Genomic DNA, 23,232 nt, shown 5'->3' on the forward strand with positions numbered 1-23,232 from the left:
CATAGTACTCATAAAATCATAACTATAACCATTCTGACAACTAAACTGTTGGCTACAATGGTAAAAGTTTGCATCCATCCTAAGCACACTACCTAAGCTTTCACTTGGCATAACAATATTTGGTAAAGGAACACAGAGGAGTCAAACCCATAAAAAAGAAATTTGAATCTGAAATTCTGCTTATCCTAAATTCTGAGGGAAAACCAATGTTAATCGAGAGACAACAGGTCTTAAGACAAAATAAAATAATAAGAAAACCAAGAGGGGGTAGGGGGAATGAATGTTTGTGTATGTATGTATATATACATTTATGTACACATGTCCACAAAAGTTTCCAGTCCCCGTTAGGAATTACAGAGCTAACACAGTTCTTTAAAGGTTGTAGTATGTGGAAGGCTGTTAGGCTATGCCCAGAACAAACGCATTTAGTTATCTTTGAGAAATCTTGTGGAATCATTTCCCATTTCTGGCCAAATTTTCCCAGAAAGAGAGGCAGTCTCCAGGCAGGGTTTTCCTCACTTTATATTGAATCTATCTATTAAAGGGCTAGCAAAAACTGGGAGAGAAATTTGTCTGTGCTGCATCAGGTGTAGCATAGAAGCAGGCTTAGGTTCATGGAAAACTCCCCAGTCATGGGGAGCACAGGGTGTGCTCAGGGCAATATGCCCACTCTGGCCAGTGGGCACTTGTGTGCCTTGTATGCAGATAAACCACACAGCCTATATGAGACAGCATGTTCAGGTCTCTCTTTAGAGAATGCCTGACATTGTATCATGTAAGAACAGCTGAAATTTGCAGATAAGCCTGACTGATGTTGGGCTGCCTTGTACCAATGAACACAGTGTAGAGATCTATAGCTGAGCAACTGGAATTTTTTGCCTTGGGGATGAATATGTGAACACCACTGGGCACACAAAACAGGGTTTTGCCTTCTCCATCCTCGCACTGGCTGAAGTGTATTATGGTTATTAGCAGGATAAGCAATACCAGAATGTGAGGAAGTAGCTCAGATGACAGCCCCAGGTGACTCAGACATTTGCTAATCAGGCTCCTAAAACCTCCACCTCAGGTGCCAATACTCCAAAGTAATATTTCCAATCTACAGATATTATTTATGACTAATAAAAAGACCAGAGTTTTAAGGCTTTATTTCCAATGTCTGGATAATAATGTTCACCAAACTGTTCTACAAAAACAGTGAAGGACATACAGTATGAAATGTCCTTCTTCCATTCCAATACCAAGTTAAGCAAGTCAGTTCATATAACAAACCTTTACCTCTGGATCCAATTAGTTAATTCCCCTTTCCAACTTATTATGACCCAAAACTCCTCATTTGAGTGAGTGGCTACAGATACCTGTACAAATATCTAATCTGAATAAATATCTAATCCCCTCAGCAAGCCACTTTTTCAGAACTACAGAAGCTATTCCTTTGATGACTTAATTTTGCAACCCTCCTCCCACTAAATACAATCCTGCACATTTTTAATGCAGTGCCAGGAGCGACAGATAAATAGATTTGCTTTATTTAGACTAAATTGATACTTTAAACTTGCTAACATATTTTTTTTTTAATGGTGGTGGTTGGGATTCTTCTGCATATATAAATAGATTTGTATTTATTTATATATTTCATTATTACTGTAATACACATGTACCTTCAAAATCCTTTCAGATTTTCTGATGCAAGTGGTTGTGATAAAGATATTGTGAACTTGATACAGAAATATCCCATGTATGGTTTCATGATCTTGATTGTCCTACTAATCACCCATCCCTCCCTATCTGTTAATACTTTGGTAACAGATAATGGCAGAGTATGGATGGCCCAGAGAAGTTGGTGGTGATGTTTATTGGCATCTTCAGGGTATTGGTCTCTTGTAAAATATTTTCAATGTTGTAATTATTAACAGTATTTATCGGAAACACAATGATTGGCCTGCATTTCTACACAGAGAGATTATCTGCTCTAGGAGACACAAGATCTGGTACTATATATTGCTTTTTGATTAGTTTCCCATTAGTCTCAGAGAAATCTGAATGTCTTTACCATAAGCACTCTGGTAAGCTATTATTTTTAACTGATATTTTTTGTCACAGAAGTTAAATTTTCCTAGGTGCATACTAATGACTGAAAGCAACAAATTGACTTGAAAAGACAAAACATTAAAAAATCAAGGCAATACTAATAATGTTTTCAGCTTTGAGATAAAATATACTTGATGCTTTCCCAACAAGAGATGAGAACTGTATACTTTTGAGAATTTGGTACAAATTTGTTGCATATCAGTTTAATCATTAACAGTGTAATTGTATGAAACTCTAATCACTTGTTATCTGCAAGGCCAATAGAGCAGGAGGATAACAGCTGAGCTCCACTACAATCACAGAAATTATTGCTTGTACCAGCTGAGCAACTGGTAAAATAGGTATAAAAAAATAAAACTAGTTCATATTTATAAATACACTGGGAATGCCAAAGGCTACTACATACAGGCAAATGAAATGTCAGATTTTTAAATCTTTAAATTAATTTTAAAAAGTTTTTTAAAAGTATACAGAAATAACATTTCTAGCACGAATTCACAGCAAAGCCTGATTCACTTGTTATCTTGTATTATCAACCTGTCCAATGGAAATAATTGAAATAATTTCTTATTGCCTGAAAATTTTAATTCCTAATTGCAACTTTAGATGAAGAACAGGCTACTTAGAGCAACAGAATGGGAACTATGATAACTCTTAGATTATGGTATTTTTCTGGAATATGAGGATAATTTTTGAGATCATGTAATATATATGAAAATTAATACCTATCTTTTGCATGGAAAAAATATTTCCATGATTTTTATGTTAATAACACCTGATTGTGTCTTTATTTATGTTTATCCTTCAGTTCATCACAAACATCCATTCCTTGCCCCAACATTTGTTTACAAGCCTTTCCTGGATATAAGAATAAAATGCTTAATTTAATTACACAACAACAGGTATGTCAATTTTAAACTGTTTAAGATTATAATTTTGTCAAATAAGAGAGATTCATACAAGAAAATCAATCTCAACAGCATATATGCTGACTGGTTAGAAATTTTCCCATGACAACAATCAAAGATCTACATTTTAAATCTGAGCTTCTTCTTGTGTATCTTCAAACAATTGTCAAAATTGTGAACAGCTCATTTCCTTCTCTCTCCCAAAAAGGAAAAGCAGTTTACAAAAGTATGAGCATTTATAGGATTCATTTCCACTTTAATTTTTTTCAGTCAAATTCCTTAGTGTTGCAAGGGGGTAGGTAATTACTGTAACTGTAGAGTACAAACAAACATAGATACATACACAAGAAACAACAGATGAGCATTTCATCACACTACAGAAAACATGAACAAAAGTAATCTCCATTAGTACCTTGCTCTCGCCATAATATGTTTGCAACTGCAGCATGTAAGAGAAAGAAAGAACAGAAAATACAAATGAACAAGGGAAAACAAGAAAGATACATCAATTCTGAAATAATTATAATGCTTTAACCTCTGAGACACTAAAATACTCCTGCAGGTAAACCACTGGAAGCAGTAAATTAACAACAGTTCTCCCTGTCATGTGACTAAATTGTGATTAGCCATAGTAGTCACTGGGGACAGGGTAAACCCCGTCACTCCCACTAAACCCCTCCAAGCTAACTCCATTACACCATTAACCATTATCAACAGTGTATCCATTACAAAAAACAGTGCACTTTTCATGCCCGTAAACGATACATGACAGGTGATGCAATTTTCATGATTTCCTTTAAACCCTGGACTTTGAAGAGAATAATTTCAGAACATAGTTATGAGAGAGATATGCAAAATTAAAATATACACAAGATATTTTTCTGTATGGCTGTAGCTCAACCATGCTACCAAAATTGTCATGTAGTACAATGTTCACCATTCTCTTTGGAAGACCAAGAATGGAATTATAAGATGGCATGGTAAGTAACTAAATTTTTACATTGATTTTTCCCCTGAAAACATAAATTTTATTTGGCCATCTTGTTTACAATTGGATTTTAGACCTTTGAGACCAATGAAATTATATTATCCTAATATTACTCTTTCTGTCTGGGGAGGGAAAAAAAAAAGAAAATTAATATAGTCTTGCAAATTTTTAGTATTTAGAACTCAGCATGCAACAGAATCAAATTTTTAAAACACACTCACTGAAAACAAACACAAATTGCAAAGCAATGAACTTACAAAATTTAAAAAAATCATAAACAAAGGAAAGGACTACTACACAGAAAACATATATGTCACACACACATAATGAAATTGGGAGGTTCATTGAAACACAGTGCTACAAAAGCTATGAACATTAGTATGCTTTAAAAAAAAGTTTGGAAAAAGCAATGAAAGACATATTATAAAAAATTATGTTGGCACACAGAAGTTCCTCATCTGCTGACAGCTGAAGGTTGAGAATGAAAACAGGAACTATCACTCTAGAAAAGGCCTGGACACCAAAATTTTCCCACATCATTTGTACTTCAACAGACAGGAGAGGGAAAAACCAGCCCTGGGATCTGACCTTTGTGTCTGGTAGTGCAGCCAGTTTTGGATTCACCCTCCTGTCGGTGCATCTAGCCTGAACTTCATGGTTTTGTCTTTGAGGGTATCCAAAAGATTTCTAAGGTCTTGCTAAACAACATCCCCCACATCGACCCTGCCAGTCACCACACTGCAGAAGGCTGTCAGGCTGACCGGACTTTTTTCCCTCTGTAAATACATGATGATTGCTCCTAAACACCTTCTAGTTCTGGGAATGGTTTTCAGGGTGAAATGCTCCATCTCTATTCCAGAAATCAATGTGAAGTTGAAGCATCTATTTTGTCTTGCATTCTCCCCCTTGCCCTTGAAAAGTGCTGGTTTTCTTACAGTCTGCAGCAACCTCCTTGATCAGCATGATCCTTCACAGACTGACAAGAGTCACCTCACAATGCCACGGGCCAGTTTTTCCAGCTGGGTTCACCCTATCCAGGCCCTTTCACCTGTGAAAGTTCACTTCATTTAAATGATCTCAATCAGATCCTATACACCACAGATAAAGAAAGCTTCCTTGCCAGATGATGACTTCCTTCCCAAACCTTCCCACTGCTGTCACATTCCTAGGAACAGTTTTGCCAGGAAAGACAGATGTGGAAAAACCTGCTGTACAACTCGTCCCCTTCCAGATCCTTTGCCACCAGGTCCCCATCCCCCTCAGCAGGCCCACATTTCCCCCTTAACCTTCTTTTTCATGCTGATGTCTCTGCAGAAGCCCATCTTTTGTCATTCACCAGACTCAGCTGCAAATGGGTTCTGAACTTTAAAATTTATCCCTACATGCCTAGACAGTGTCTCCAGATGCAGATCACAATTCTGTATTTGCCTATATTGTGTTCCAGTCTTTCTTACTAAATAAAGCAAATTCATTTCCCCAGGGAAATCTGGAAGATTTCCTTTAAAATTACTTTTCTCTTCACATTGTGAGGAAATAACCATGTAATACATGACACTTGAGGTCCCATAAATTCAGCCATAATGTTATACAGTTTATCAGTGTTTTTCTAGGGGTGACATAGGAAAGAAAATAAAAAGTAATTACAATTATACAAGTGTGGGGAACTGTACAGGATCAAACAAAATTATTTAAGATGCTAAGTACAGAACACACTAATTTATGTTAATGCAAAATGATATGTATGATTCTGAGCTTTGCTCAAGAAAAAGGGCAGGATAATAAAAGTGCTTTAAAAGCCTCACATATTAATTTTAAAATTAGCAAATCAGCTAGAAGAAAATTGAGATACAATTTAAGAATGCAATATAATATTATAAACAACAGCCACAATCTCACCTAACAGATCAAGAAACCTCTTTTTTTTTAATCAGACCTATAACTTCTTTTCAGGAAAGATGTCAAGTCTCAAGATAAAGAGGTCAATGCTGGAACAAGTACAGCATGTATAGATATAAAGTAGGCTAAGGAACATATTGTTTGCCTTCCTTTTTGGTTAAGCCAAAATTATCATTTTCCAGACACACTTTATACTAAATTCTCTACCATTTGTAAACTCCACTATGTAAGCATAGAGAATTAGTGATAGATCTCAGCAACATGTTCTGGTTTCAAGAGAGAGCACTATCTTCTCTTTTGCCATGATTCCACAGAGTTATTAAATAGTATTAGGAGATGTACTGGGAGCCTTGCAGAAGACATTGCATTCCAAAAGTTCATGACCTTGAGCAGGTTATGTCTTCTACATGGGGCCTTGTGACAGGGAAGCCTGCATGTCACATGGGTACCTGCTGCAAGGGTAGGTGCCCATTAAAACCTGTGCTGCACACTCATGGGCCTTATGACAAACTGCAACCTGTCATAAGATATATGGCTTTCTTTGTTACACCAGATAAAACCACCACAGCACGGGAAAGAGCGGGAACCTCTCCATGGGCAGGATCTGTGCAGCTTGCTGTGGGAAAATCCACCCACAAATAATCCCATGCTGCATAAATAAATCCGTGATGCCTAGCATGTGAAGGGTTGCAAGATTTACTCACTACCTATATTTCTCTTTTTATTATATCTTATTAAAGGAGCTATTTTATTACATCATTTGTTTTTGGGCCTTTTATACTGTCATCAAAAAGAAGTCTGCATTGTTCCTCCTTCTCCCTTGTCCCTCAGCAATGCAAGACATGGGAGAATCCAAGTTTTCTTGAAAGAGGTTTACTTTCTTTTTCTTTTCTTTTTCTTTTTAAGCACACTTACAGCTCCATAAAAATGACTCTTCATTGTCCTTCCACAGCTATTTTATGGTTTTCTGTACAGCCCCAGCCTTTGATTAGGAGCAGCTAATATAACATTAGAATGCCTGTTCTTCATCTTGTTATACATTGAGTTGGTTGAATGGTAATGGGTTGCACATATTTCACAAAACTCTGTCCTTAGTAATTCATGAAATTCTGCAGCAGACTAATAGCAGTGTAAATTCTTATCCACTTTGGATGGAAACAACAACTGCAAATATCCATGGTATTTCTAGCACTAAATGAATGAGGGTACTGCAATATCACTTTGCAAATAAATTCTGTATCCTTCTCTTTCTTCTTGCATTGGTAATAAATTTCATTGCATTTACTTTTCTGTCTCAATAGACAATTTTAAAGATTTCAACTGTCAACTAGTGTTATTCCTCCCTACTTTTCTTTTCTTGAAACATTCAAAGCATTTTGGAAATAAAGTGTGGGTGTGTGTCTGTGTGTGTGTAGGCAAAATTTACATTGAGTTTCAAGACTAAATGTAACTTTTCTACTTCCTTTTGGCATTAGTAACTGTTCAGATTTTCAGTAATCAGCATGCAATATTATATATCCAGACATACTCAAACAAAATGGATATCAATTAAAAGACAGGAAGCCACTGTCCCTTTCAAAGCCTTCAATTCCATGATGGCAAAAGGTCACAAATAGATGTAATAGAAAATAGGACAGTGGACAAAAATGCAATAAAGTCATACAAAAAAATGTGTAGTTCAACATAATTTTTCAGAATTGTACTATCATAATTTGCCATATTATCATAATCTGCTTTCTATTGTATTAAAAGAGTAATTTGAAGATGTTTAAAGTGATGTTGTCTCCTTACTTCACTCATAGCCACCACCACTGTCAACTGTTTTGATTAATCCGAAACACAGGATAAAGACAGTGTATGTGTTACTCTCTTTTCTCACATCTCTGATGTATAAAAACCTGCCCTTATGTTATGGGGTAAATCTATAACATAATTACTATCTTCTTACTGAACTACATACATTTTTAATTATTATTTTTATATTAGAAATAATTGCGTTAAAAGTGAATATGAGGTTGACATGAATTACATTTTTGCTGAGATTCCACAATCACATACCTACTTTTAATTTCATTCTTTTTCTATAAGAAATTCAGATTGGTTTCGTTTATATACAAATGCAAATATATAAAACCTAATTTATTTGTGAAGCCAACACTTTTTAAAAAGTTATCTATTGCTTGCTTCAAGTATTTTAAAAATAATTGTCATTACAAATTCTAGGCTGTTCTCATGTGATATGCACTTCAATTTCATTTTAGGTTAATACAATAACCAAAGATCTGGTTAATATATATTAGACTATTATTTATCAGTTAAAAGTCAACAGTTGACACTTTAATTTTGTTCAAATATGAACGTTACCTTATTTTTCTGCGTTTTATATAACTCTTTATAATGAATCATGCATAAGTCCTTTCCCATAGCACATTAACTCAATCCAGTGTACACTAGCAGGAAGAAAAAATGGCTCATGAGCTGAATTACTTGGAAGTTTGAAATAAAGTCTTTGCCCACAGTGCTGTCAACAAGTATAAACTTGTTTAGCTCTGCCATAAAATAAAATGCCAGCATAAATTATCTCTGAGAAAATTAGGTAAATAGGTACCATTCAGTATCAGATATGACAGGAAGATTCTATTAAAATTGCATAAAGCCTTTCAGAGAGAATTTAGGCCATAAATCACAGTCAAAAGGCTTTTAATCTTATTCCCAGTTCTAGAGAGTGGAGATGCTGTGTTGCTTATGATGGCCATAAACCTGTCAAGCCAGTAGCATTCAGATCACATAATCTTTTTAGGTGATAAGACTATGACATTACCTAAAAAAGGCACAGATAGAAATAGAGCTACTTAATGGCATGGAACAGTTATACTAATTTTTTTTAACTTAGTCCTAAGATACAGTACACGAGAGATACAAAAAGAGAACTTTTGTTCTGCTTTTTGGGACTAAGTGAAATAAACTGTAGGATAAATTACTTTGCCATATATGATGATGTCATAGTGGGTGACTTCAGTAACACAAGAGCCTGTGGTTGATAACTAAAATAAAAGCTACCAAATATTAAAAGTTCTTCAAGTACTTTCAAACTGGTCTTGGAAATGTCCTAATAGTTTTACTTGATAAATCTCTATCATGATAGCTGTCTCCCAAAGGTGCATACATGTCACAAAAAAAATTTAGAGAAACACCTAAGTCATATTAATCAATCACAAACTGAACTGCACTTTGTAACACAATTTTTTAGAAATAGTTAGGTAAAGGTAAAATATAAAAAAAAAACCCAAACCACAAACCCACAGAAGTATTTCACTTCAAAAGGAACCGCATGAGTTTTTATGATCTATGTCTCTAGTATAGTGGAACTAATCTAAATTGAAACAGAAAAGAAACTAAAGCACATACAAACTACCTGTCAAAGTCATCCAGAAACAACCAAAAAATATGGATTTTTAAAGTTACTTTACTTCAAAATATTTTACTAGTAGCTAAAAAAAAATTAAGTACTTAAAAATTACCCCTGAAAATATTCACTTGTCTTTGTTGATGACTATTTTTTATTTTCCTGTTTTCTATACTACCAGCTTTTCTTCTTTAGGAAAAAACCCCCTTATATTCAGTGTAATCTGATATTCCATATGTGTATCAAATTACAGTGATATATTCTACTCTATTATTTATATTAAATATTCCATTATTAGTTTAAATCTTCCTAGCTTTTTTCTAAGTTAACAAAATAGTTTAATTGGTATATTTAGCTATGTATTATATTCCATAGTCAGTTAATGTTACTTTCATTAAAAATTTAAAAGTTGGACTAATTCCATTGGTCCTACTACTATTTCAATGGAATCTCACAAAATAAATATATTCCACAGATGGAAGTTGCAATTTCTTCCTCCTCTCTTTGAAATTATTATTCTACCATGTATCAACAAAAAATGCAGTAACACGTTTCCCACTCCACCGTTCTCATAAATATATTGTCAAGATACACTGCCAAATTATCTTTGTCCTATATTTAAATCCTTCAGCTTCCAAACAGTTTTTCAACAACAGCAAGATGACGACTTTGGTTTGACATATGGCTTCTAGTAGTTGGGCTGATCCAATCAGTGTTTGTGATTATCATATGTAGTCATCAACAGAGAACTACAGTGGAGCTGTCCATTTGTGTGTTCATGTTTTAAATGAAGCTACGTCCAGTAGTATGGAGGGGAAAGCTATCTATTAATAAAAGATTTGAGAGTCTCTTAAAATGTACCTGCACGTATTACAAGCTAGAAAATGAAAAGCCATCTTTTATCAGTTGCTGCATGGATGCTGGATGCTAGAATATAGAACCTGTTTACAAAAAGAGAGAAATTGGAGTCCTAAAGAAAATAAGGAGTCTTAGTTATGATGAAATCCTATTTTTCTGCTAGCAGAAGAGGTTCCAGCCATCTGACATTCCTTTATACATTGCAGCAGCAAAAACCCTAGAAAACATCACAGATTGCTGCTAAAGGTAGAAGAAAAGTCTTGTCACATCAGAGCTATTCAAGGTTTAAATTGAACTGCAATGAACACGTTTGGGTTTTTTAATGTTCTCTTGACAACATTCTTCTATAAATATTTTTGTCCTGTATTTGTACAGGAGCAGGATAATAACTGAAACGAGAGCCTGATTGAATACCTTCCACCTTACAAAGGACTAAAAAAGAAGGGTAAATGATGTGTAGTCAAGACAAATATTAAAAAAAAGAACAGGTCCAAATGCAGTGCATAGAATACTTGCTAAAAGTTTCAGCTGGTCTGATGCTATTAGTTTTGAATACATTTCAGAATACATCATAAATTTTAAGAGTGCCATAAAGTACCACTATATCTGCTCCCAGTAGTTGCCTCACTTTCTGAAACTTGGTAACTCAAGTACCTGTAGGCTAGTAAGACTGGGTTATATGACCCAGGCAAAAGAACAGACAACACTTGCACATAATTAAATTCAGTAAGAAATCAAAAAACGAGAATAAAGTTATAAGTCAGCTAATATGTTCTAACAGAGACCAGGTCTTCACAGACAAACCTGATAATTTTTTTAATGTAAATAGGAGTTTGGTGATGTAAAAAATTCATATAGTTGTGACACATAATTTTGCTAAACATCTGATGTGTTAAGAGAGAATATTCTGATTAAATGAGTTATTTAATAATGGTAAAATATATGTTAATAGAATTAAAAACTGCCAAAATAATTAATCTGAAATGTAGTTAAATCATTAGCAAAAGGTGAGGGAGAAAGTTCTGGAGTATGTCCAGAGCAACAGGTAGTGAATCGTGTCTTAACCACTTTCATCAATGAGCTGCAAAATACAAAATCATTTCCTAAGAAGTCTTTGAATTACCTGTAATGATAAACAACAGCTTTAAAAAACTGTTTGAATGACTTTGTCAAGTTCATCTGTAAAATAAATTGATTTTTTTATCCAAATTGAAATGTAGATGTCTTGGAAAACAAAGAACAGACTATGCCTAACCGAGACAGGTGAGAAGGAATAGGATTTGGAAAGTGAGGTCTGATAGCATATAGGAGATAAACATGTAAACAAACTTCCACTGCTGGTATTAGTTGAAAATAGTGACAAGGGATTGATGAGGAAGAAAAAATTACCAAATTTATATTTTGCTTTCCAGAATATTAAAAATAACAAATAATAAATTTTCTTGTGCAAAGAGAAGTATTCCTTTTTTTAAAAAAACAAACTGTACTAAAACAATTAGAATTCTCAAGACAAGAGGACTGAGTACTATGGTAACTATCTTATTATGAGAAACTTATATATTGTGTGTGTAAGAATTTGCAATCAATATTAATATATTCATAGGACAAGAATTCTTAAGAGGTCAATTTATTGGAGGGGAAAAAAGAGAGGGACTCAAAGGAGGCAACTGAAGGAAAAAGTGACTTCAAAATGGAAACTAAGCATTATTCTGTATTAGTGAAATTGATTAATAAATAAAGCAAAATATCAAGAGAAATGATGGATTTTTTGTCTCTCTGCATGTCTGACTCAGGTATATGCATCTCTGTAAGGACACACTTCAGGCAAACAAAGCATTTGCTCTGTATTCGGGCAGAACAGAATGCAATTTAATGTCTTGTGAAATGTAGAAGATAGAATAGAGTTAGATAAAATGGTTCCATCATGCTTAAATCTATGAATCCATGCAATACCAGTTCTGAAAAATAAAAATACGTTGGAATGAAAATAAAATCAGATTTTGAACTGCTATTTGTATTTACGAATGTGATTACACCAAAGAGTCCTTCCAACACAGCTGAGCTGTCTCAGGTATTATTAGAGGATCATGACAGTAGGGGAGACTCTTGTGTCTTCAATGAGATTTAGACCAGGTCATTAATCCCCAGAATGTTTTTACCAGTCACCACAGGGGTCATTCAGCTATCAACCAGACCAGCTATCTCATTCTCAATGGCTGTAACTGCAGGCTTGAGGGAAAATGGAATTCACAGCAAAAAGAGAATTTGCAGTCTCCAGAGAATCAAAACAGCACAGTTCTCACATTCAGAAGTATTTTAGATGCTACTGCTATTATCAACATCAGAGGAATTAAACAGGATCTGATAACAGAGAGCAGTAGAAATTTATCACCAGTACTTTTAAGAGACAAGGTATATAGGTAATATAGGTTATATAGGTAATATAACCTAAAACTTTCCATTATAGCTTCACAAATCTAGCAAAAAGGATCCATCTACTGTTGTTAAATATATAAATAAAATTTCAGCTACAGAATGAGTTAATCGGTAAAAGGCATGGCTAAAGTTAAAGTATTTTAAAATAATTTGATTTCTCTCACTAAAGACGATGTTAAAATGAAAGCATGTTTTCAGAAGTCTTATTTTTAGTGCACATTGAAAAAGGCTAATGTGCTAAGAGGTGTCCAAACTATCCTTGAGACTATCATCCAATATTTAAAATTTTACCTATGCAAGACAGAGCAATGCTTCCCTGTTCACTGCTGGCATTTACTGAACAGATCTGGATGACAAAGCATTTTCAGAGTATTTTCCATTCACTTCCATCTAGATTACGATCCTGATTATGAACCATCATCATCAAAGTATATTGACTTTTCTTGGTAAGTGAACTTCAAATTTCTGAAACTGGAAACTTCAAAATAAACAAGTTCCTAGCACCCTTAATTCATACTTGACATTGTGTAACTATTTTTTCTACCAAGATCACATTTCCCACAGTTCGGTATAGCTTTGCCTTCATTTCTTTTCTCTTTATAATACAGACATATGCATTACGTGCATCTCTAACAATCCTATGAATTATGAAAACCTAGCAATCTGAGAGCACTTTTAGACAGACAAGTGAGGTAAAGGTTTGCTTATTATTTAACAATCTACTTTTCCATAATGACACTGATTTTTATTTAGTCCAAGGTAGCAGAAAACATAGTATTATCTCTTAGGAGCTGTTTAAATTACCAATTTACAGAGAAATCAACTATCCGTGCCCTTTCTGTCACAGATAGTGTTTTTTTCTCAAAGCACTGAACTCAGTTTTTAATACATTTGGGATGCATTGAAAGCAATATTCCACACAAAAATAATAAAAATTTAGGGTTTTTTTGTGAAGTAACATTAAACCCCCAAAGTTTTCCCATGCACCCAAACAATGGGTCAGATAAGTACAAAAGTGAACATTTACTTTGGCTATTACACTTCCTAGGAAATAAAATATATGCACTGGTAATGGAATAATGTTCTGCATTTCTTAAGTGGCTTTTGAAATTATTGTCATGCTCAAGGCAGTGGAATTGTACTTTGTATTTTAGAACTCAACTGTAAAGTTCTCACTAAACTCTCAATAGAAAATCAATCCAATGTTCAGAAATGCTTTTATTTTGCTTTGATTTTTATCTTATATGACATCACAAAGGAGAAAAGCCCAGACTAACTGACAAGCTAGTGAGAAACTGATCTTATTTTATTCAAAACAGTATCCTAAGATTTCCAAAAGGGAACCCTCTAATAAGGAACTCCAAAAAAATTTAAAAATGTTTATTCTCTTAAAGGAGGATAAAAGCAAAATAATTTATAAAACTGTCATAAATGACAGAAATAGTTTATATCAGATCATAGAGAATCACATTTACATTCACCAGAGATTATCTTTAGAATATAACTTGTGACCTAATAGACTTGAGATAGAAGTAGCTCTAGCATTGTGCTTAATATGTGTGGGTGGGGTAAAAAAAAGCCCACAATCCTATCCAAGTAGTTTTACCTAGGTGATTTTTTTCCTTAATAATCTCTAATTTAATGTATGAAGAAGAGTTTTGGAGGAAATATCAAAACAAACAGAAAAGAGTTAATAATGAGGCCCTTCCACTTCTGATAGCAGCTCTCCAATGCTAGCAACTCCTCCCTGCAAAGAAATTTTTTTTAAAAAACAGCCGCAGCTTTTTAAACTGCATCTATAAAAATGTGTACCTGTTGTAATTTGTTCATGTAGTGACAATGATTTTGAGAGTCAGTGCTTTTTTATTAGTACGTACCTTATTCTTCTTGCATGTACCAAAATGGGATTCTGCACAAATTGGAGTTTAACATGTAAATATCTGCTACACCTAAGTTTGAAAGCTATAATTATACATATTTGGATTTTATGAGTATTTACACATGGATCAATTCTTGGGAAACCATTTTCAAACACCAAGGAACATAATGGTAAAATGCTTCCCTTCAATATACAACACAGAACTTGCAGAGTAAATCATTTTTATAGGAAGGAAAATGACTATATCTTTTGGATGAATTGTCTTAGAAATAGTTTGTTTTATATTCTGTCTTCCTTCATTTACATCTTTCATGACACCAATGGTCATTCTCACAACTTACTGCTTGTAGATATTAAAGCATTTGTTACAAGCTGTGTTCACTGTATGGCATGTGATTTTACAAATCCTGCTAAGGTAGCAGATCTAAAATTATTACATCATATTACAAGTCCTGAAAAAAGTGTTCTGCATTGTTGTGCGATATCCATACATATTCACAGCAGATCAGATCTGCAGAACTGGACTGACTTAACTAAACTTAAACTAAACTTAAACTGACTAACTTAACTGAAACACTTGCAAACTGGCTAGTTTGCTACAAATAATTTGTTGTTCAGGCCAAACAAGTTTTAACCTAACATTTATATAACAACCTAACATATATATATAACCAACTAGAGTTCCTCAGGGTCTTGAAATTTGGCAACATTCACAATATTTTTCACACAATGCAATAGGCAAATGGAAGTGGCCAAGCTACTTCACATTACCAGACTACCAGAAACTGTGCATGATCAAACAACTTATTTATCCTCAGGTGTCTCCCCAGAAATGTCTGAGCAGTAATTTTCATGACACTTAAAAAAAATCCGTGTTAAGGCATTTGAAAAATTACAGTTATAATTAGTCTTACTTAAAGCAGCTAAGTAAAGATATCAACATTTAGATGATAAAATTTTCCTACACGGAAGATTTCCTCTGAAATATTTGAAGCATAGCAAACCTATATGTAACTGAACTCAATGTCCTGTGGCTTGTAAGTGTCAGGCAGACTTGCAGTGCTACTAATTCTGCCACTGGTACCCTGCTGAGTACTTGACACTGCTGAATATGCTTTTAAATGAACAGGAATGTCTTAGTAATGCAATCACACTCACTAGTAAGATAACTATTATTTTACTGGATGTATTTCTAATAAGTATGTAGTATTCATTAAAATAAGAGACTCAAAAGAAAAAAAACAAACAGACAAAACCAACCAATCAAACCAAACAAAAAATGGGTGAAATATAAACTCAGGAATGGATTTTTCTAAGCAAAGTGAGGTAAGAGGAAAAAAATACTGTTAGACAAAAAAAATACTGTTAGACAAATAATAGGAAAACAGGGTTTATAAATTCCACTACCATTTAACAGACAATAAAGAATACTGCTTGTTAGTAGTGATATTGACTTCTTTGGCAAATTCAACTCCCAAAATAGAAGTGAATATGTTCACTATTCCTCCATATTCCAGGCACAAGGCAGCATGGGTAGGCTGGAACTGCTCTGGACCTGCTGGGCACTTCAGCAGGTGAGATCAAGCCATATGATTACTGTCACACCATGAAGCTGATTTTGACTCTTGGTGTGTGTCAAGAACAGACAGGAAGGAAAGGTCTTCCTGCCACACCCCAACAACTACTGGGAAACATACTAATAGTTTCCATATACAGACATCCCTTTTCTTTTTCTCTTCACATTCCCTTTGTATGCAACACATCTCTCACTAGGAAACTACCAAAAATTTACCAGCAATGTAAAAAATATGTTACTTCACACAATGAATCAGAGATTTCATTTTACTTCTAAATATACTGCAGATTTTGCACTCGGCCTTCAGTGACTCTTGGATGCCATTAATTGAACTTTATTTTTTTAAATCAGCTATCTGCACAAACTTATTTTAATTTATTTAACATTTCATAGTTTTAATATTGATTAAATGTTTGAGAGTGGGGGACGTGTATTTTTATACTTCTCACAATACTTACGAGTCTTTCGAGCAGAATCTTCCACAAAGAGAGAAGAAATATCCTCATCCACCCCTGCTTCATTCTTTGCAATGCAAGTGTATGCTCCTGTATCTTCATAGCGCACATTGCTGATGTGAACCTCACTGCCATTTGCTGAAAGGAGAGGAAAAACTTAACATGCAGACACACTAGTGCTTTCAGATTATAAATTCAGAAGGGTTTCTCTGCTTACACTAATTAAACCATTTTCATTCCTGAGTTCATAACTTGGAGGTATGCCAAATTAGTCCAAAGGTATTCAACTGGCTAGTGAATTACATGCACTATTTCATCTCACAGTTATTCAGAGTGCCTCAGTTGGTTTTGTGCTTCGAGACAAATATCGATCTGAGGTTTTATATATATTTAAATTACTAATTTTTTTTAAAGTCAGGTAAATATTAGGTTTTTATTATGTTGCATCTGTTTACTAGACACCATCATTTCCTTTACACAAAGTAACCCAAGGAATACAACTGGCCAAACATCCAATGTAAATAAAAATTTTAATTTGTTGTTCCTAACCAGAGGCACCTAGTTAGTTTTGGTATTGTGTGACTGCAGTGTAACAGCAGAAAAACAGGTGCATTGAAATTTTCCCCCTACATCAATGTAGAAGCTTCTGGAAACCTCAGGAATTTTATGTCAGATTGTGTAGGAATGTCAACAAACAATCCAGGTTTCACAGGCAAAGGTCTTTTAAATAATGTGATCTGAATAATTGTGTGAACAATGATTCATTGAATTTTAAGTATAGTATACTTGTTCAGCTGTAGGAACTATAAAAAAACAAGCTTTGTAGATATTCTAAAGTATGGACTAAAAGGGGCATTGTCTTATGGTGTAGCACCCTTCTAGCTTGAAGCAAGTGCACAGATAATTTAACTCAGAAAAAAACTCTGGGAAAATGTAATGAGATTTTCAAAATTTTATTTCAAATAATTCCATGCTAGAAAATTGAATTAAATGTATTTTGCTTACAGAGGAATCCTTTGAATTTATTTTTCATAAATATATGGAACAGAGACAAAGGTGAAAAAAAATTTCCTCAAATCCCTACAGGAGAAATTAAGAGAATGTTGCAATAGAAGAGAAGTTCATCACTTTCTACTCATAGTGGAAAGTGTTTTTGCAAGGCAATTTGCAATTGTTCACAAATATCCAAGAGAGTTGTACATGAAAGAACAGGGGACTATGACACCTGCAGGGGAAGTAACACTTCAGAGAAGCATTGCCATATCTGTCCCACTGCTTCTTACAGTGCAGGCTGAGTGCTGTCCTATCTTAACTACACATCCTGGTTTTGTTGATGAGTGAGAGAAAGTTTTGAAGGGAACGCAAGCAGCAGGAGATTTTTTTTTCTCCTACAGCTATCAAAAATTACCAGAAAGACTGAAGCAGAGATTTTATGCTGAACATGTCCACTGATTTTGCTGAGCCCTGAAGATTAATAGAAATGAACTGGTGCTAAAGGTACGACTTTCCTTGTTTTTTTGGGTTTTTTTTTTTTAGGTTTTTGGGCTTTGAGAGGTTTGGGTATTTTGGGAGGGGAGGTAGGGCTTGTGTGTGTGTTTGCAATGTCTTTGCACTCCCACACAGGTCTGCTGATATTCTTCAGTAAAGAGCACATCCATTTCAGGTACTTCTCCTCCAGTCCTTTCTACTATCAGGTCCCCAAATCTCACAAGATTCTTATCAGTTCTGACTGGGACTAGGTCTTGCACTGCCTGCTCCACTCAGATACTGCACAATATCAAACAGCTAAGAGCATATTGGCAGCATACTGGTAATCCTGCCAGTAAGTACAATCATTACTCTAACAAAGAGAAAGCAGAAAGACATGTCTTGGAAGTAACTGGAAGAAATTGCATCTTTTGAAATGTTTTAGCTTAGACTTCAAGCCTTTGTTACAACTATGGAAGAAGAGCAGTTAGTATGGAAATGATGCATGGATAAAACATTAGCAAGATGTAGAAAACAATAAGTGCATTCCTTTACCTTGAAGAGTTAGCTGTTTGGATAACTTTGGAGTGATATCAATGCCATTCTTCAGCCAACCCAGTTGTGGGTTGGGAATACCTTCAGCGTGGCACCGAAGGCTAGCTGTCACACCTGGCTCCCTCGCCTGGCTCTCTGGATAGACTCGGATAACTGGTGGAACTGAATACAGAAAACAATTATAATTAGTGGAGAACATTATTTTCATTTTAAGAAAAATAATGATAAGCAATTCAGAAGACCCCTGCAGCTATATATAACTACATACAGACGTGGTATTCATCAGATATTCAGTGACATTCAATGCAGAATTCTGTCTCAGAAAATTTATGAAGCAGACAAAATATTGTGAGAAAAACCTGTTTTTACTGTGGTATCAAAGAAAAAAGCCTCAATTCTTCAATAGTTGGTGGTCGAGTATTAAGATTTTTATTTTTCCTTAGATTTCTTTATAAAATATGACTAATGTACAATTAGCGAGTCATGATATGTTGTAAAGGGATTTTAATTGCCCTGTTTCACAAATCTTAACATTTCATCTCCACCTTTCCCCTCTTTCCAAAACACCTAGTAACAATCCCTTCTACATGCAAAAAACCTGTTCAGGTTTATAATTCTTTATACCTGTTCAGACAGGACCTTCTGTACCCATGATACCACCTTCCTTCTTTACCATATGGGCACTTCACTAGCTTATGTTCAACCTGATTTCCCTCTGAAGTCCTTTCCTGATGCCCTCCACTAGGTGGTCTTCAGGATATACTGGTGCACCAGGGTTGTTTTTCCCTGGGTGCAGGACTCTTGCATTTCTCTTTGAACTTCCTAAATTCCTGCTGGTTCATTTCTCCATCCTGTCAAACAAACAGCAGCATGACCCTGTAGTCTAGCAGCCACTCCTCTCAGTTTGGTGCCATCTAAAAAACTGTTGAAGGTAGAACTCTGCCCCATTTATTCAGATCATTAATTAAGATTTTAAGACATACATCCTTCTGGACAAAATGTCCAGGCAGCTGGATAACTGTGTTACATGATGAGTGAACAACCAGCTCATGGGTCAGGAACAGAGTTACAGTGAATGGGGTAACATCTGGCTGGGATCCAGTCATTAGTGGGGTTCCACAGGACTTAATCCTCAGCCCAGCTCTCTTCAAAATCTTCATTAAAGACTTGGACACAGCACAGGACTTGAAGGAATACTAAGTAACTTTGCTGACAGCACCAAATTGGGAGAAGCTATTGACTCCCTCAAGGACAGAGAGGTCCTGCAGAGAGACATCAACAAATTAGAGATGGGAAATCACCAACTGTATGAATTTTTAACAAGGGAAAATGCCAGATTCTGCACCTGGGGCACCTACAACCAGGGGCAACCCTGGCTGGTTGTACAAACTGGGGAATGAGGTGCTGGAGAGCAGTGCTGTGGAAAGGGACCTGGGGGTCCTGGCTGATAGCAAGTTGAACATGAGTCAGCAACTCATGAGACAACTTGCTTGAGGTTGTTTCCAACAATAAAAAATATTAACTGTAATAAGAAGTGTATTTCCTATTCGCCAAAGTTTTGTTTAATGCAGCTCTACAAGTGTGGAATACTTAGGTTGTCACAAAACACAGCTGGGTAGAGGATGAAGTATCAGTTGATAATGAAAGAAGATAGCAAGATCAAAAATTAACTGTGTCTACTTTGGCATGAGATTAAATATTTTCAAATCCTATTCAACTATTTACAAGAGATGTCTCAGCATGCTGTCCCATTAGATCATAGAAATGCCTTACACTTCTGCATTGCAAGAAATGCATAAATCTACCTTATCTCAGATAGGATGCAAAAATCAGTAGGCTTCAGGGATATTTTAAACCCAGTTAGAGAGAACAGCCTTTTCTACATAACCCCAATATGCAAATTGCAAAAATGTACTATAATAATATGGGAGAAGGTTAAAAATTAGATAATATGGCTTTTAGTTTCTTAGACTACCAGCTGAGAGGAAGAGCACATAAATATCAGAGATTTAAGGTTTCTATTGATTTTCTGGCAAAGGATTTTGCTTTCATGGAAGTGGATCTTAATTCTTCATCTCAAGCCTGACATTCCCACTCCTATTTCCCCTCAATTTCTTCCCTCTTTAATCTCCTCTTGCATAGCATCGTTGTGCTCCATACTGAGACCTTGCCTTCCCCACTGTGTTCTTCAGAATGGGCCCTGCTTGACTGCACATTCACTGGTTTGAATATTTTTGGCACCTCAGCTCCCAGTCTTGCTCTGCCACACTTCCTAAAGTCCAATTTTCACGTCTGCCTGTTCAGCATTTCTTGACACAAGGTCCTTTATGTAGCCTATGTCATGTTGTAGATTTCCCACTGCAGCAAAGCCAAATGCCTTATTCTTCCACCTTGTCTCTGGAAAAGCAAGGACCTTTCACTTCCTTAGAGACTGGACTGCCATCCCTGAACACTCTCAAGCATCTCAGCAACAGAAACAACTTTTAGGACCGAATAGCAAGGCACTGCAATTAGTTGTGTTCTGACTACATAGGCCAGGATATTTCTAGTCGCTTTCTGTGTCAGTGAAATATTCTAACTGCATAAAAAACTTACAGGTATTTAACTACCTCACCTGGACAGACTTCTATTGAGAACATGTGAAGAGAATTTTTTTAACAGTTCCATTTCAAAGAATTTTCACTGACAGGAAATGGGAGTGTATTAGTTTTATTTGGGCAAAAGGCATGCAATATTTCTGATGCAATATTATTGCTAAAAAAAGTTTTAGAAAATATTATAACTGAAATCTAACTCTTCCTAAACCAACAAATAAAATCTCACCCTGCATGACAAAATATTATTGTTGCTAAATTAACTACTTAAGGGTTGTTAGGAGATATGAAGGGAGGAGAGGACCTGCTCAGGGGAAAATGTGTCTGAGTTTTCTTTTACCTTCCCTTATTTCTATAGTAGATCCTGTTCCCTTTAGCACTGTTTTTCCAGGAACAGAGGTTCTTCCATGACAGTAGGGTTTATTTTTTGCCATGACTTTCCTCTATTTGCTGCCAGTTTCCTCTTTCCTCACCAATTCTGTGTCTGAAAAGTTCATACAACTAGAAATGGTTTTCAAGCCTTGTTTTGCATTATAATTTTTATTTCATATTACCCTGAAGACTATTTGTAATATTCTACTAAGAAAGAACTGTGCCACTGAGGCATGCTCCAGAGAAATGAAATACAAGTGGAGTTGTGGGCTCAGTCTAAGAAGTTAATTTGATGTGACAAATTCAATATAAAGTCTTTGGGGTTTGTTTGAATCAGGTTTTTGTTTGTCTGTTTTGTTTTGTTGGGTTTTGTTTGGGTTTTTTGTGTAACTCACCAGAACAAACAAACAAATAAATAAATATCACCAGAAATAAAATTTTAAGTACATAATTAATGTGACTATTCACAATGACTTTCAAAGAGATATGTTCTAGCATCTTGAGCTAAAAAAACTTACTTTAAAAGGGAGAGATCATGACATATGTTAAAAAGAGAGAGGAGACACCGCATGTTTGTATTTAGTAAAGTATAACACTCAATTGAGTGAATTCTATATCCCATTTCTTTCAATTCAAAAAAGCAATGTGAGACTGTTGGTTCCAAATATGGTGGCTATATGCTCTAGCATTTGCTATAAAACCTCTTGAGCATTATTTCAGTTGGGTCTCATGGCGGAGGGAACTGAGAAAATAGTCTATTCCAGCTGTCTTGAATCCAGGAGAATGCATGCGTTTAAAAAAGAAAAAGGGGATAGCTATAGTGAACTAGGTTCTTCTATTGATATACATAAAAAATAACTCTTGATTAAACTTAGATACTTTGGAAAAACAAAGCTGGCAGACAATTCTTCAGACACTACACACTCCCTGCTTACATCTGGCTGAGGGACTGGGCTCTCCATTCTGTACCTTATCAGAACTGCTGATCTTATTTAAGTCTCACTGCCATATTAGAAGAAAAATAAAGATCAAACTGATAGACTCAAATTCATTTAGTCATATAGCCTCAGAGTCTTATAATCTCAAAACTGTATACACAGAAAGTTGTAAGTATTATAAATATTAATAATTAAGACTGTGTTATGAAAGAGTTACTGCTTCCTGATCACAACTTTTTATTTTGGTTTTGTTTTTAGTTTATATGAAAAGGCTTAAAATATCAAATTATAGGGTTGCTCACAACATTTACCATATTATTTGTATAAGAGTAGATTGATTATTTCACTATAAAACAAGCCTTTTACAGTGTTCACTAATGTATTTTTAAGACTCCAAAGGAAGCTCATTATTCTTTACTACTGTGCCAGATAATTCAAAACTAAAAATATCTTAGATTTTAATCTTAAAAGTAAATCAGATTTATATCTATAATAATTGCATACTAGCCTAAAATATATGGGTTTTTTTCCTAAAAATATATAGCTATACATAAATGGAAACTGAGAAAGAACTTGAAATCTAATTACATTGTTTTCATTGAACCTTCACATTAAATCTTTGTGATCAACGTAGTCTCATTATCCCATTAACCTTTTGACTGACTCTCCAGTTAATACAAGTATCATTATATTAATTAGTCATTATCACAGCTACAAGTACTGACCATCATGCCTGTGCTTAAGAAGCTTATTCCTTAGAAGTACAAATCTAAACTGTGCAAGAGCTGTTCATTTGACCTTTAATCTCAGTGG

General features: G+C 34.9%; 1 protein-coding gene across 3 annotated transcripts in view; it reads right to left on the reverse strand.

Annotated features, from left to right (window-relative positions):
• Nucleotides 1–23,232, reverse strand: part of FSTL5 (follistatin like 5) — a 275,951-nt gene that overhangs the window by 41,021 nt on the left and 211,698 nt on the right. For 2 of the 3 annotated variants that reach the window (XM_036382231.2, XM_036382229.2), the window contains exons 9-11: nucleotides 18,516–18,677; nucleotides 16,497–16,631; nucleotides 3,412–3,438 (exon numbers count right to left, since the gene is read on the reverse strand). In XM_036382231.2, coding sequence (XP_036238124.1) covers nucleotides 3,412–3,438; nucleotides 16,497–16,631; nucleotides 18,516–18,677 — 324 coding nt within the window. The remainder of the gene's footprint in view (nucleotides 1–3,411; nucleotides 3,439–16,496; nucleotides 16,632–18,515; nucleotides 18,678–23,232) is intronic. The other variant, XM_036382232.2, reaches the window with a different exon arrangement.

Source organism: Molothrus ater, chromosome 4 (genome assembly GCF_012460135.2).
Source record: "Molothrus ater isolate BHLD 08-10-18 breed brown headed cowbird chromosome 4, BPBGC_Mater_1.1, whole genome shotgun sequence".
NCBI lineage: Eukaryota > Metazoa > Chordata > Aves > Passeriformes > Icteridae > Molothrus > Molothrus ater.